This window comes from Dunckerocampus dactyliophorus, chromosome 9 (genome assembly GCF_027744805.1).
Source record: "Dunckerocampus dactyliophorus isolate RoL2022-P2 chromosome 9, RoL_Ddac_1.1, whole genome shotgun sequence".
NCBI classification, from domain to species: Eukaryota; Metazoa; Chordata; class Actinopteri; order Syngnathiformes; family Syngnathidae; genus Dunckerocampus; species Dunckerocampus dactyliophorus.
The window spans coordinates 13,598,049-13,613,532 of NC_072827.1; the positions used below are offsets into that span (position 1 = coordinate 13,598,049).

A 15,484-nucleotide genomic window follows, 5' to 3' on the forward strand; every position below is an offset into this window, starting at 1 on the left:
ATCCTCTGTGTGTCTGCCTTTATTTCCAGATGAATGATTAGCTCTGCAGTGTTGTTCACAGCCATGCTTCCCCATAGCGGTGGACATGGGTCACTGATCATTGTGATTGATCCGACTCATTATGTGTTCTCCTCTCCAGGAACGGCTGATATCTGTCCTCCTAGTAAAATCAACTGTGTTGACAAAGCACTCGGTAAGAAACAATCTTCCTTCACTTCTTTTGTCATTATAATAGATTCCCGAGAAGGCAGACACAGTTGCATTTCAGATGCCTGTTTTGGAGTAATACGAATAGCATGGTTCATTTTTAGTGCGAAATAAAGTAACAGAATTTGTTTCTTTAACTGTCAGGGGTTTGGATCAAACCCACAGGCTCTACCCCAAAAGGCAGCAGCTGTACCATTACACCACCAAGTTCTGATGTGTGAATTTATTCTTGTATTCTCCTGCGTGCTGTCAATCATTGCGGCAACAAGTGGTGTCGGATTACTCGTCTCTTCTTTTCCTCTGCTGCCTCGGGCTGACTGGTTGTTCTGTGCCTCAAGACAGCAACGCTGCACAGGCTATTGCTTCTCCTTAGCCTTTCTTCCCGCTTCTTGTCACCGCATAGCTATTGGAGAAGTAGTCAATGGTCACGCAATTCTAAAGGTTTCCAAATTGTATTAAAAATAAGAGCAATTTATTTGGTTACAGCGCTGGACTCTAGTATCAGTGAGGAAGATTGAGGAAGCACCCAGAATGAAAGTACACAGTCTATATAGCAGACCTTGGCCCTCTAGAACGTGAAACTTAAGTTTGTGTGAAAGTGAAACTTGTATGAGAGAGAGTGAGAACTATGCATTTGATGTGTCACTTTATCAGCCTTATCAAATGTTGCTCACATCTAATTGTGCTATGTGAGTATGTACAGTATGTCAAGAAGGCCTTCTATGAAAAGCTATTAGACTGAAATGCCCCGAGCTATTTAAACAGAATCTAAAGGTGTAATAATGATTTCTAACAAAGCAAGGCGAACCTAAAAAAAAAAATTGTCTCATTGTATTAACTCCTGTTAATCAGTGCCAGTAGCACCTTGACATATTCTGACTGTTGGGAATTTTTTTAAAAATCAGTCATATGTAAGTGTTGTGCAACTCTGATTGTGCTATGTGGGTGTGTCATGAAGGTGTCTATCGAAGGTTAGTAGACTGACAATGCACAGAGCTATTAGACTGAATCTAAAAGTGTAATAAATAATAATAATATATACCAACAAAAATAATATATACTAACTAATATATACTAGCAATGCACATTTGCAGAGAATGTGCAAAATGGTGGCCACCACGGATCATGAGTGCGTGGCACACGAGGATTGTCTTAAAAACGTACAAAAATACACACTGCCAGAGCCAGGGTTGATATCTTCAAATGACTTCCTCATTGTGATTTAGTTACCTCAGAGTGAGATGACCTCTATTGTTGAACTGCTCAAATTAAACATATTGTCCATTTCTGCGCCCTTCCTCATGCTTGAATCTGGTCTTCCAGTCGATATTAGGACCGAACAATAGTACTGCACATTCAGTGGCGTTAATGTTGCTGTATAATAGATATTTTTATGATTATGGCAGACACACGTGCCGTATAATTAGACGTCTTTTCTGTCAAATAAGCCCCAAATTTAATTATGTCTCTCTTTTGATTAAGTTTAAACTGTATTTAAAATATCTTAGATATGTCTTATAAGAATGAATTATATTCATATGGGTCACACTGAATACAATTATGTATCCATACTTGATGAAACCTCTAAGCTCATATTGTAAGAGCCTTCATGCCCCAAATCACACTAAAAATATATGCCTTTGTTCTCTTGCGTATAAATATCTAACAGACATAAATTATTAAACTTTCATTACTGCTCCTACACCTGATTTTGTCTAGACCCAAAGCATTGAGAATAAGAAGACAGGAGGGATTGAGTCAGTGTAAATTACTTTTTTGACCATTTTTATCTGCAGGGTTGCATCCCTCTGCATCAGTGCTTCAGTGCTGCCCCACTATTTGGTGTCGGGGAGCGCAAGGCGCTAGTAGCATGGAAAATGTTTACATGTTTATGACCTTGTAAATACGGGTTATAACATTATTCGAGCTCTCTAGACATGAAATAGCACCCCATAGTCACCTTTACAGTCATATTACCCAATATAGTAGACATAATAAGAGAAAATAAGACCTATAAGACATAAATAAGACTCGTGTAACTTGCTGTAACTGTGCTAGGGGCGCTGAGTTGGGGTCGGACAGGAAGTGAGGTCAGTGGTTCAGTGTTGAGTTTTAGCTTGTTGTGCGTTACTGCCGCAACAGTAGCCCGTGTTAGGGATTATTGTGCCTGTTGTGAGATGATTAAAGCCTGCAATAAAAGCGTGTTGTTCCAGCAATCAAGTCTGGTGCTTGTGTGTCTCACCGGGCATTACAGTACTGATACCTAGTGACCAGTGTAGAATGCTACAAATCATTGCAATGTCTTTGAATGCATCTTCTGAATGCTTTATATTTATATTTTAGCTAATCTAGCCATTTTTATCCGTGAAAATGACTAATAACAGGCCGTGTTCAACCATGAAACAGCATGATTTATTAATTAATAGATATATTTTTTAATGTGACAAGAGTAAAGCCTTGAAATTCAAAGCGTAAAGTGGCGAGGGATTGCTTTAGCTACTTCCTGTCTACACCGAAAACATTTCATCTCTTCACAACTAGAATTGTGGATGTTCCTTCTGATCCTGTCTTTTTCATCTGAGACCTGAGCCTGCTGTCATAAGATTAGGAGTTGTTTCTGATCTATTGCAGCACAGCTCCAAAAGACCAGTGGGGACACCTGTCCATGTGAGACGCCCTGCAATCTCACCCGTTACGGTAAAGAGCTCTCCATGGTCAAAATCCCCAGCAAGGGCTCGGCTCGCTATCTCTCCAGGAAATACGCCAAGTCCGAAGACTACATCCGGTAGGCCCTTTCAAGAGGAAAATCAACCTCACTTACATTAACTTGGACCTTAATCCTGTGATCTCATCCACACAACATAAGCAGAATAGCAGTATAGTATACAGTATACAGTATTTCTTATAGCAGCAGTTAGCAATACACATACATATACATGGTATTTAGGTATGTCATTGCGTGCATTATTTCAAATTTGATATGAGTTTTGCAAATGTTCAGTGGATAGCATCTATTTAATGTCTGCATCTTTTTTTTTTTATATTCTAACTTTATTTTCAGGGACAACTTCCTGGTCCTGGACATCTTTTTTGAGGCTCTAAACTATGAAACAATAGAGCAAAAGAAAGCCTACGATGTTGCAGGTTTATTAGGTATTCATTTTATACATTATATATACATAATACAATAATAATAATGATAATTATTTATCTATATATATATATATATATATATATATATATATATATATATATATATATATATATATATATATATACTGTGTATATATATATATATATATATATATACTGTGTATATACTGTGTGTATATATATATATATATATATATATATACACACACACAGAGTGGAACCTTGGTTAGCATACTTCCCGGTTAGCGTGTTTTTTTGGATAATGTTGAAAATTTTGCCACGGTTTGCGTATATTTTCTGGTTAGCATACAACATGGTGTGCATCTTGTCGTTTAATTAATACACTCAGTGAGTCCAGCTGTGTTTTTAAATTAGTTTTATCATAAAAGTCCTTGTTAGCAGCTTATTAGCTTGCGAATACGTGGAAACATGAAGCGAAAGTCAGCTCCGTCGCCTGGCTATGATGTCATCAGCGACTGACTCTGTGATTCTAGAAATGACTCACAGCAAATCAGGAAGGTGGAGTCTGTGTGGTGTCTCGCTGTAGTGTCTTTGGGAACACTCATATTAAGTAACCCTAAATGTAAACCTTAATTTAAATGTTTATTCCTTTCATTCATCATTTATATGGATTTATATGCAAATCTAATTGTTTTCTGCATATAAAACTATCATTGTAAAACTAGAAAAAGGTTAACATTTTTGGCTTTCGGGAACGGATTCATTGGATTTATTATTATTTTTATTATTATTTCTCATGGGAAAAATGGATTCGGTTAGAGTACGTTTTGGTTACAGTCGGACCTTCTGTAACAAATTAATAAAGCTAACCAAAGTTCCACTGTACAATAAAACCTCAGTTTTCGAACGCCCCAGTTTTTGTATGATTTGTACACTGCCTCGATTATCATACAACATCGCACGTAACAAACTAGTCCGTTTGCCCTGTACAGAATCATTCCGGGGGAATCACCCCATGCCTGCTGACTTAGTCGCACATATTTTATTAAGTGCGACTGCTAAGTATCGACCATGGCGCCAAAGAAAGTTGTGAATGCCAGCAATGTGATAAAGAAGGTGAGAAACACCACTGAATTCAAGATAGAACTCATTGCAAAGTACAAAGATGGCATCCAGGGTTCTAGAACAGATTTACTGTGTTTATATTATATCTTACGGAAAAAATTGTTTGGGTTTTCGTACGAAAACCGAGGTACCACTGAATAAATAAGTATATTTGTTAAGAGATGAAAAGAACATTTGTTGGCATGTTTGAGAATTTTTTAAATGTCTTTTTTATTGTTTGTTTTTAGGTGACATTGGTGGACAGATGGGTCTTTTCATTGGAGCCAGTATCCTGACCATCTTAGAAATACTTGATTATATCTATGAGGTACTGTGGTCTCTGTGTGCTTCTCCCTCATCGTCTTTTTTTCCACCTAGACAGATCAGTACTAGCGGTTATGTTACCATTATTATTGCATGATAAATGAATTCATTATATTGGTCACTGATTTTTGAGACATTAGCATATTGATACCATCATCACCCTCACACGAATCTGTCACTGAAGCATTAAATCGCATGCTGTCTGTGAGTTGAACTTGGGGTTAGTCAATGCTGTCAATGCCCTCACTCTGTAGGCCAAGAATCAGCAGGATAAAAAGCCACTAGCAATCCGATTAAACATGACAAGCCCTTTTTTGACCCTATTTTGGCCTCAATTCAGCGTGCCCGGAACAAATGTCACCCCAAATTCCCCTCTGACTGATGTCATTTATCGTGCATTCTGACTAATGTCATGCTGCCTGATTAAGTGATCGTAGCAGGCCCCAGACCACTGAGTTGTATCTCTGGCTTGTAAGACTGTTATGTTAGCCGACATTGTGAGCGGTAAGAGTACACGTTTCAGGAACACAGCAGTTCCTAACAGTTATTGCAATAACAGGCTTTGAACACATAAGGATTGCATGGAGATTGGCAAGGCCCATGACGACATGGCCTGAGCCAATGATGAGAGTCTTTGTTGCGTCTATGAGTGTTTATAAAAGGCGTTTATGTGTCATCGTCTCGTCATCATCTCATTCTCAGCTATTGATGAGTGTCTTGCACACCAAAATTGCTGTCTTTGTATTTGTCCCGTCATCTCCGGTTGCAAACAGGTAATCAAGCAACGATTACAACGTCTACTGAGGCCGCAAAAAGAGGAAAAGAAGAGCAAGCAGCAACCGCAGCCCAGCACTGTGGCAACAGTGGGTCTGGAGGAGATGGAAACAGAGGTACAGCACATTCTGCACTGCGGCAACGATTGTACTTTTCATGTGGAGCTGCAGCATTAGAATTCTATTAAGAAACCACAAGGGCATATTCAGGAAAACACAAACTTTTATTTTTCCATTTCGATGTTCATCGTTAATGAGAACCACTTGCTGGAATGTTGGGTTTGTTTGTTGCACAATTTACTCAGATGTTGTGCAAATGTTTTGGTCTCGCTTGAACCCAAAGATCACGCGTCTCAAATGCAGTATGACAGTGGCTCCGTATCGCTTATGTCGTGTGTTTGTAGCAGAAGGAATGGCAAAAGAAATGGCTGTTTTGAGTGGCTGAAGCCATTTTCATTCTCTCTTTTTTTTGTACTTGAAGTGTGTCCAAACTGCCCAAATCCTAGAAATAAGGACCTATGGAATACATTATGGAATATACAGTATTTCTCCACAGTGCAGTAGTAAATTAGAGAAGCCTCCGCCAAGCGCCATAGTTCCCCCATATTGTGATTCACACCAAAATAATAATCCTAGATTTTTTGGATCAGTCTTTGATATTTTGTAGAACTTGTTAGAAACTTCTCCTGTATTTTTTTCCATTTTTTGTGGAGCTATATGCACATATGCCGACAATGGTCCTATCCCGCCATGTTAAAGAATCCTTTAAAAAATTCCTGGATCCAGACGGTGATCCGGATCACCCCTAAAAATTAATCAGGTCTTCCATATCCCATTTCCGACAATTCCTGAAAATTTCATCCAAATCCATTCAGAACGTTTCAAGTTATTTTGAACACTTTCCCCAGAACAAAAGGCATCAGTATCATCCGCAAATAATACCAACTTTAAGTCTTTTGTCATTTTACAGATGTCATTGATATACATGTTGAATAGTAGTGGTCCCAGTATTGACCCCTGGGGTACTCCACATGTGATATTTAAACTTGCTGATGTGTATTCTCCTAGCTTTACATATTGCTTCTTGTTAGCTAGGTAGCTTTTAACCCAATTCAAAACTAATCCTCTGATTCCGTACCTTTCTAATTTTGTAGTTAGGATGTTATGATTAATGGTATCGAAGGCTTTTGTGAGCTCCATAAGTACTGCAGCTGCACACTTCCTGTGGTCTATAGCGTTGGTCATTTCCTGCGTAATTTCAATCAGTGCCATGGAAGTTGAAATGTTAGCTCTGTATCCGCATTGACTATCTGTGAAGAATTCATTCTAATTAATACATTTGAAATTATTGAATAGATTCTCGATCATTTTAGGAAACTGGTCGGTAATTTGTAAATTGATGTTTGTCTCCATTTTTCATTTCTAATATTGATAAGCATTTAAATAACATTTGATGTAATGATTTACATTTTTTACTTGTATTATTTTTACTACCATTATTTTATTATCATTATTGACTTTTTCACTGTTTTCCACGGTTCAGTTTGGCCCCGCCCACGGCAGCACAGTGGTTGAGGACCTGTCTCGGTTTTCATACAATTTTGCACGTAGCAAACTAGCCCGTTTGTCCTGTACTGTGTCGCTCCACGAAATCCAAACAAAGCACCCTACAGGTTCTCGCCGGGATGTACAGGAAGTCCGCACCAATAATAAGTTCCATCCATTTGTCATTTTTAATTATTTCATTATTTTCTGCATGTAACTCTAGAGAAAATAACATTATTTGTTGTGAATATTTTTGGGTGACTGGAAGGGATTCATTGGATTAACATTATTTCCTTTGGTAAAAATTGCCTTGGTTTTTATACATTTCAGTTTTTGTCTAATCTTTTGGAACAAATGAATCGCAAAAACCGAGGTAAAACTGTGCTATTGGAATGTTCTGTGCTTTTAACAGGAGCCCAATGCCATGACACGGAGTCACCCAGAGGGGGCGTACGCCAACACAATGCTCCCCAACCACCACCACCACCGTCACCATCATCACACTGGACACCACGGGGTGTTTGAGGACTTCACTTGCTAGAGGCAGCCATACTTTTTCCATCCTTTCGTTTGCATTGACAACTAAAGAGGAGGCGCCGTGTGCGTCGCCATCAAGAAGAGACCTTCTGCATATGTGCCAGTTCTTTGCTGTCATCAGTGAAAAAGCTCCAGCCAAAGTCCAACACCAAATTTGTGCTGCTAACAAACCACGTGTGTACAGTAAAAAAAGGCACAAATTGGACACCGCTTTTTTTTTGTTGTTTTTTTATTTTGTCTGGGGACCACTTTAGCTGTATCTCTGAGAAGTCGGGCACTTTGTGTTCATAGGACCAGTTTTTGTTGATGCCATACAAGAAAACAAGAGGAGGACTGCATGACCCCTTAATCCAATTTATACAAAAAAAAAAAAAGAAAAAAAGAAAAATGTGATTTATTCATTTCTATCTCTAAATCCACCTTGGTCCATTTTTCCAAAAGCTATTGCCCCGACTTCCACGGAGAACAAACTGTGCCACTGCATCAAGCCATTGCAATATCATAAATTATATAACCATTTAAAGAGATACTAAGATCTATATGTTCTATATTGTATACAAGATAAAACCTTCTAAGATAAATCTCTTTTGTGCTATATTCAATCTACACTCAACAAAAATATAAAGGCAAGACTTTTGCTTTTGTTCCTATTTTTCATGAGCTGAACTCTATCTCCATGTGTACAATACAGTTCCTGCACGTTTTTGGAGTGGCCTTTTATTGTGGCCAGCCTAAGGCAGACCTCTGCAATAATCATGCTGCCTCGTCTGCATTTTGATATCTCGGTACAGGAGAAGTGCTCACTGACACAGGTTCATTCCATCATGGCTTTTTTTAAAATATATTAATAAATCTTGCTGTTTTGTGGTTGAATATAGCCTATGATTTGTCAAAAACATGCATATTTTCTTATTTTTGGCCTAAATTTGTTTGCCAATGGTCGGACCCCAAAACAGAGACACGTACACCGAGGTGTGGAGAAAATGTTGAATCCAAAAATGTACTCCCAACGGAGTAAGCAAAAACATACAACACAAAACCCAAGTACAGCGAAGCCACGCTAAAAAATGAGAACACAAGACGCTGCTGGAAAAAAAGCCAAGCAGGTGAAAATACTAAACACACAACAGGAACCAAAAGCGCTGCTGGAAAAAAAGCCAAGCGGGGAAGGAATGCTAAACGCAGAATAAATACTCATCAGAATGCAAGGATAGCAAACGACCAGACAAGAGCAACACATGAGAATGCACAACTAGAGGGAGGTTGAACGAGGAGCGAGTGAAGTCGATGTAACAATCTGGCAAAGAGTGAGACTCCCAGCAAGGCTTAAGAGGGCCTGATTGTAATTGCTCTCAGGTGTATGCAGGTGGCTCCGCCCCGGCAGGACCAGCAGTGCACTGCAAGAGAGAGCAGACAGGCGGCAGCAGAGCAGTACCAGCAGAACATGACAAAATGAAGCATTTTTGAGCATAAATATAAATAAAAAACAAATATAAGGCACTCAGAAGACGCATTCAAAGACGTTGTGATGCTATGTAGTATTCTATACTGGTCAGTAGGTGTCAGACTTGATCGCCGGAACAACAGGCTTTTATTGCAGGTTTGAATTATCTCACAGCAGGCACAATAATCCCTAACACGGGCTGCTGTTGTGGCCGTAACCCACACCGAGCTAAAACTCAACTCTGAACCCCCGACGTCACTTCCTGTCTGCGCCACCAGAACACGTTTACAACAACACACAAAAGCACAAGTTTTATGTCTTATGTCTTATTTTCTCTTACTATGTCTACTATATTGGGTAATACAGAAGTAAAGATGACTATGGGGTACTATTTCATGTCTAGAGGGCTCTAAAAATGTTTTTTTAAACATTTTTACAAGGTCATAGACAGGTTTTCTATGCTCTAACTGCAAAAATATACAAGTACACAAAAATCCATAAGGAATCCTACTTTGTGGAAATTCACTTATCACGGCCGGGTGTGAAAGCGAGTCACTGCGATAAACGAAGGATTACTGCAGACATATTTGTCAACAATATTTGAAAGAGATGGGCCTTTTGTGTGCATAGAAGAAGTTTTAACTCATGAACAATGGGAGCAAAAACAAATTGCGTTTATATTTTCGACAAGTGTTATTACAAGGAATACGGGAGCTGAGCTGTCAGTGCTGACGGAAGCGGGAATCTTTCCACGTGATACACGTCGTCTGACTTGTGGTGAAGGTGTTAGTGAGTAGCGTTGTACATTGTAACATGAACATTGTAATACTGTCAAATCCAATGTGGAAAATGAAAGCTTCTGTTTTAATGGTTGTAGTTTATAATGCATTAATATATGACTTCAGTAATGCTTTTGTTATTTATACATTTTAGAAAGGTAATTTTATATGCGATCACGATTGTAGCAATTACTGTACACTTAAAATCTGCAAATGAGCAAGAATATCAATACATTTGTACAGGTAACAAAAATACTATGGATTGTGAATATTATTTCTTTATACTGTATGCTTTTTTTTTAAACACGTAACATCAATATTTGCACTTGAAGGTGGTGAAATTTGCTTTTTCTTTGGCTTTTTTTGTGTGATGCCACCACAGAAGGGCACCAGTGACGGCAAAGGGAAAACCTGTGGTGGTGATGACGGTAATTCTGGAAAGCGGCACAAGTAGCAATCAGCAAAGTTATGGTGAGTATTCTCTAAGTTTTATCGCGTATCTTGTAAAAATTGACAGCAGCCAACTTCTTTTTACACTTAAATTAAAAGCGTGAAGTCCACTCCATCGCTCGTCGTCTGAGTTAAGGGTGAGTACACAGTTTATGGAGTTTATGGGATGTTAAACATGTATGATTCGTTTGCAGTTAAGTGGCCTAAAATAGAGCTGAGCAATTTGAACTTAATCAGTTTGCTTCAGAGACTGGAACGTTAATCAGGGTTAATAGGGTTTGCAAAGTAGTTTCTTCCTCTTTTGCCCTCACCGTTGGGTCTCCTTTGCCGGGCTTTATATAACAAGCACAGATTTATATAACAAGTACGGTTTTATATAACAAGTACAGTTGCACTGCATTTTTTTTTTATTGCTGTTGTTATTATCCGCAATCTCTTTCATTTTCAATCAAAATCAGAAGTGCTACATATTTCATCTTCCATATCTGGAAGGTAACGCAGGAATGTGCACAGTGGCGTCAGACGAAATCTATTTTTAGTCTGTTATGAGTTAGACAATCATGCACAATAATGCAAGGCAGGGGTGTCCAAGGTGTGGCTCGGGGGTCATTTGTGGCCTGCAGCTGTTTTTTTTATTGTCCCGCGGCCTATTCTAAAAATATAATTCAACAAGAAAACTGAAAAAAAAACAGCAAAATGTGAAAAATCTGCTGTAATTTTACGACAATAAAGTATTCAAAGAAAAAAGTTGTAATCTAATAATGATATTGTCGTCATATTATGAGGGGAAAAATAATGTCATTTTACGAACACAAGGTTTAAATATTGAAGAAAAATACTTTTTTGTTGCAATATTATTGGAAACAAACAAAACATTGAATAAAGTAATTTTTGGAAAATTAGGTTGCAGGAAATGTATTACGAGAATAACATCAAAATATTTATATTATATTTTTACTATACTATATTTTATACTATATTTTACAAGAAGAGTCTAAATATTACAAGAAAGGAGAACGAGAACGAGAAAAGAAGTTGCAATTTTAGAGAATACACTCATAATATGAGGAAAATTAGTAGCATGTAGTTGAAATCCATCCATCCATTTTCTATGGATGGATGGAGCCTATCCCAGCTGACTTCGGGCGACAGGCGGGGTACACCCTGGACTGGTCACCAGCCAATCGCAGGGCACATATAGACAAACAACCATTCACACTCACATTCATACATATGGACAATTTAGAGTCACCAATTAACCTAACATGCATGTTTTTGGAATGTGGGAGGAAACCAGAGTACCCGGAGAAAACCCACGCACACACGGAGAGAACATGCAAACTCCACACAGAAATGCCCAACGGAGATTCGATCCCAGGTCTTCCCGATCGCCTGACTAACTGTGTGGCCAACATGCGAACTACTAGACCACCATGCGGCTCATGGAGTTGAAATATTAAAGAAAAAATTGGTTCTTTTTTTTTTTTTTTTTTTTTTTAACAGTTCCAGTATATTATGAGAACCAAACATATAATGAAACCACACACATTTTTTGAAAATTAGGTTGGGGGAAAAGTTATACAGTAATCCCTTGCAATATCACGGTTTGACTATCACTCCCTCACTATATCACGGCTTTTCAGGAATTAATTAATTAATTAATTAATGGTCGCTGTTTTGTGGCTGACTAAGGCTTATTATTAGTTAAACATGTGCATATTTAAGCAAAATTGTATGCATTGTTGGCCTAAATAAAGCATTTTCATACATAAAAATTGTAAAATGAAGGACATTATACAAGGTGGCCACACGGTGGTCTAGTGGTTAGCATGTTGGCCACACAGTCACAGTCTGGAGATCAGGAAGACGTGGGTTCGATTCCCCCTTGGGCATTTCTGTGTGGAGTTTGCATGTTCTCCCCGTGTGTGCGTGGGTTTTCTCCGGGTACTCCGGTTTCCTCCCACATTCGAAAAACATGCATGTTAGGTTAATTGACGACTCTAAATTGTCGTAATTGTAATTGCCAGAAGTCAGCTGGGATAGGCTCCAGCATGCCCCCGCGACCCTAATGAGGAGAAGCAGCATAGAAAAAGGATGGATGGATTATACAAGGCCTGGGTGCAGGTACGATGCAATCCAGGAAGTTATTGTTCAGTATCCTTGGCACTGATTGGCTCGTCCTCATGCAGCATCACCCCACATTTCGTGTCTCTCACATGTGCTTCCCACATTGTTACACAGCGGAAAGTATCATTGCTCTTGCGAGTGAGTGATTTCTGAGAACTCCACAATGGCTTTTGTACGTGCTGCCTTTTCTTCAGTCTTCTTTATGTCTAATGTCTATCATATTTTCTATTACAATACAGTACAGAATTGGGTTATACGAGTGTAAAGGTGATTGTGGGGTGTTATTTCAACTCTACAGGACTCTAATAATTAAAAAAACAAACATATTTAGAAGCTTTTAAACAGGTTTCCATGCTCTTAGTGCAACTATATTGCATTTATTAACATTGATTCATATATCACGGAACTTCATCTATTAGTTACATTACTTTAGTGTAGAGCTGCTGCCTGTATCCGTATCGGTATTGTTGATATTGGTATTGGTAATGAAGTGCTGGATGATATCGGCTATCGGATGTCCACAAGGAAGCCAAAATCTGGAATGTGTAAAAATGAGTGTAAAATATAAATATATATATCATTAATAATGAATTCATTTTATTTTTACAATATGCTAAGAGCCCATTAAAAGTGAGCTGCGGGGCTGAAAATGCACTTTGAACATCGCTGGTTTAGTCCTAGTGCATCGGTTAGGGCACATCCATTTCCAAACTGCTTTGATTTGTGATCAACTGAGCAAAAAGTAAACGAAACAAAACAGAATTTGCCTGTTTCTTGCCAGGGAAGTCGATTAAATAAGTTCAATTACAGGATATTAAGTTTAACAAATGACCGAATCCCCTTTTCCCAATAATTTGATCAGTGCATCGTGCGGTTGTAACCTGCACGCCCGCAATGAGCTTCGGCAGACCGTCGATCTGTCAAATCCCCTCTTCCCGTCAAGTAATCACGGGCTGTATATGACTGTTTAATATTCATAATCATGTGTCACTTTGACATTTTCAAAAGGTTCCCAATCACATTCTCTGATGGCATCCCACACGGGCCGTGCATAACAATCCTCTCTGCTGTCATCAATAATCGCGGCCCTTCTCGGGCAAGGCGCACAGGGATGGGATGTGTTAAGAATACAGGACTTTTCCACTGCAGAGGTCGCTTGAATGCTAATCAGAGGAGCATTTGCTTTCTTCCTCAAGATGCCGTCCATGTCTCGGCCCCATTTGATGGGGGGGGGGGGGGGGGGGGTTTCTCCTTAAAACACTTGTAAAGTGCAGATAAGGGACATGTTCATGTAAGAGCGGATTCTCGGTTCTGCGGGGCACAGTGTCCGGCCACAGCAGACAGAACAGCATGAAGCCAGCATTCTTGGGATTCCCCAAACCGCTTTCTGCACAATCCTAAATCACTTTAATCCTATCAGCCAAAACCTGTCTTCAGAGGAAAATCTAACGTTTTTTAAGATGACATTTGATAAGAGAAAACCGCCAGAGCAGGGTGATGCAAGACACTGTAAAACATTCATTCCTATTTTTGCATTGTGATAACTTTCAGATTTGTAAAGATTGGATACAATCATCCTTTTACATTATAATTAAATTAGGGGCAAAATACCTCTCGGTGTGATGCAGTGATGCCAAACAACACTGCAACTCTTTCATTAAAGATATTGTTCAATGAATAGGTGACGACTTGAAGGCTTTTTTAAGCAGCTCTTGCTTTGGCCCCAACGTGACTGAGTCGCCCCTCCCTACACGCGTCACCCCCCAATGTGCCAAGGAATCCAAGTCAGCCCGAGAGAGAAAAGAAAAAAAAAAAAGAGACAGGTAATATGACACCACGCTTGTTGACACTGATTGGGATGGTGGTGTAATGCTACAGCTGCTGCCTTTTAAAGGGGGTAGTTTGGATTTTTTGACATGAAGTTGTATGACACCCCCATCAGCACTGTAGTGCATCAGCAGTTGCTTACCCCACAGCTGGTGCCGTGAGCCCGGTTCTGGTCGGAGATCCGTGACGAGGAACGTAGTTCGGCTTAGTTGTTGGGTCATTTAAGTAAAGAGTTGATGTGCGTTCAAAAGAGTAAAACATTTGCATCAGAGAAATGCCTCCTCTAAAAAAAAATCCGACCTCATGAATGGCCCCGCGTTGTATTTGTCTCCCGCTGTATCCTTACGGAATGTCGCCTCCCCACTCTTGTGTATGTGATGAAGACGCATGCATCTTCCTCCGCGACAGAGCGCCACGGCCATCTTGTTAGCGTGTGTTCCACAGCAGAAGAAGATGCAAGTACAATGTAGTACACCACAGAGGGTGTGGTCCAATCCCGGCCCATTAGTTTTTGTTTTGTTTTGGTTAATCTGTTCATTTATTTTGCACTAAAAATAATTTTGTGAACCATTTGTGTGAACCTACGCTGGTGCAGAACCTACGCTGGTGCAGTGGGACCTGGGTTACTCCCGGTCCACGACAATGCCCGACGTCATGTGGCTAGTGTATGCAGGTAGTTCCTGGAGGATGAAGGAATTGATACCATTGACTGGCACCCACGTTCACCTGACCTAAACCCAATAGAACACCTCTGGGACATTATGTTTAGGTCCATCCGGCGCCGCCAGGTTGCTCCTCAGACTGTCCAGGAGCTCACTGATGCCCTGGTCCAGATCTGGGAGGAGATCCCCCAGGATACCATCCGTAGTCTCATTAGGAGCATGCCCCGACGTTGTCAGGCATGCGTACAAGCACGTGGGGGCCACACAAACTACTGAGAATCATTTTGAGTTGCTACAATGACATTTTAGCTAAATGGACCAGTCTGCTGCATCATTTTTTCACTTTCATTTTTGGGGTGTCTTTGATTTCCCCCCTCTATAGGGTGATCATTTTCATTTCTATCAAATTATGTGGCATCATTTTGTTACTAATACATCACCCACTTATTATCAGGAAAGATATTCAAGATTATTTTTCCCCCCAGTTTAGATCTGATGTGTTTTCCAAGTGTTCCTATAATTTTTTGAGCAGTATATACAGTATATATACTGTATATATATATATATATATATATACAGTATATATACTGT

The 15,484-nt window shown here is 39.4% G+C and overlaps 1 protein-coding gene across 2 annotated transcripts in view; it reads left to right on the forward strand.

Moving 5' to 3' along the window:
• The window catches only part of asic4a (acid-sensing (proton-gated) ion channel family member 4a), a 142,686-nt gene that overhangs the window by 121,119 nt on the left and 6,083 nt on the right, over positions 1-15,484 (forward strand). The window contains exons 5-10 of one of the 2 annotated variants that reach the window (XR_008572527.1): positions 140-193; positions 2,839-2,992; positions 3,269-3,360; positions 4,674-4,753; positions 5,523-5,639; positions 7,480-10,298. Coding sequence is in view for 1 of the 2 variants with exons in the window: in XM_054788199.1 (XP_054644174.1) it covers positions 140-193; positions 2,839-2,992; positions 3,269-3,360; positions 4,674-4,753; positions 5,523-5,639; positions 7,480-7,608 (626 nt within the window). In the remaining variant the exon portion in view is untranslated. Of the gene's footprint in view, positions 1-139; positions 194-2,838; positions 2,993-3,268; positions 3,361-4,673; positions 4,754-5,522; positions 5,640-7,479; positions 11,531-15,484 lie in introns of those variants that run through there. The other variant, XM_054788199.1, reaches the window with a different exon arrangement.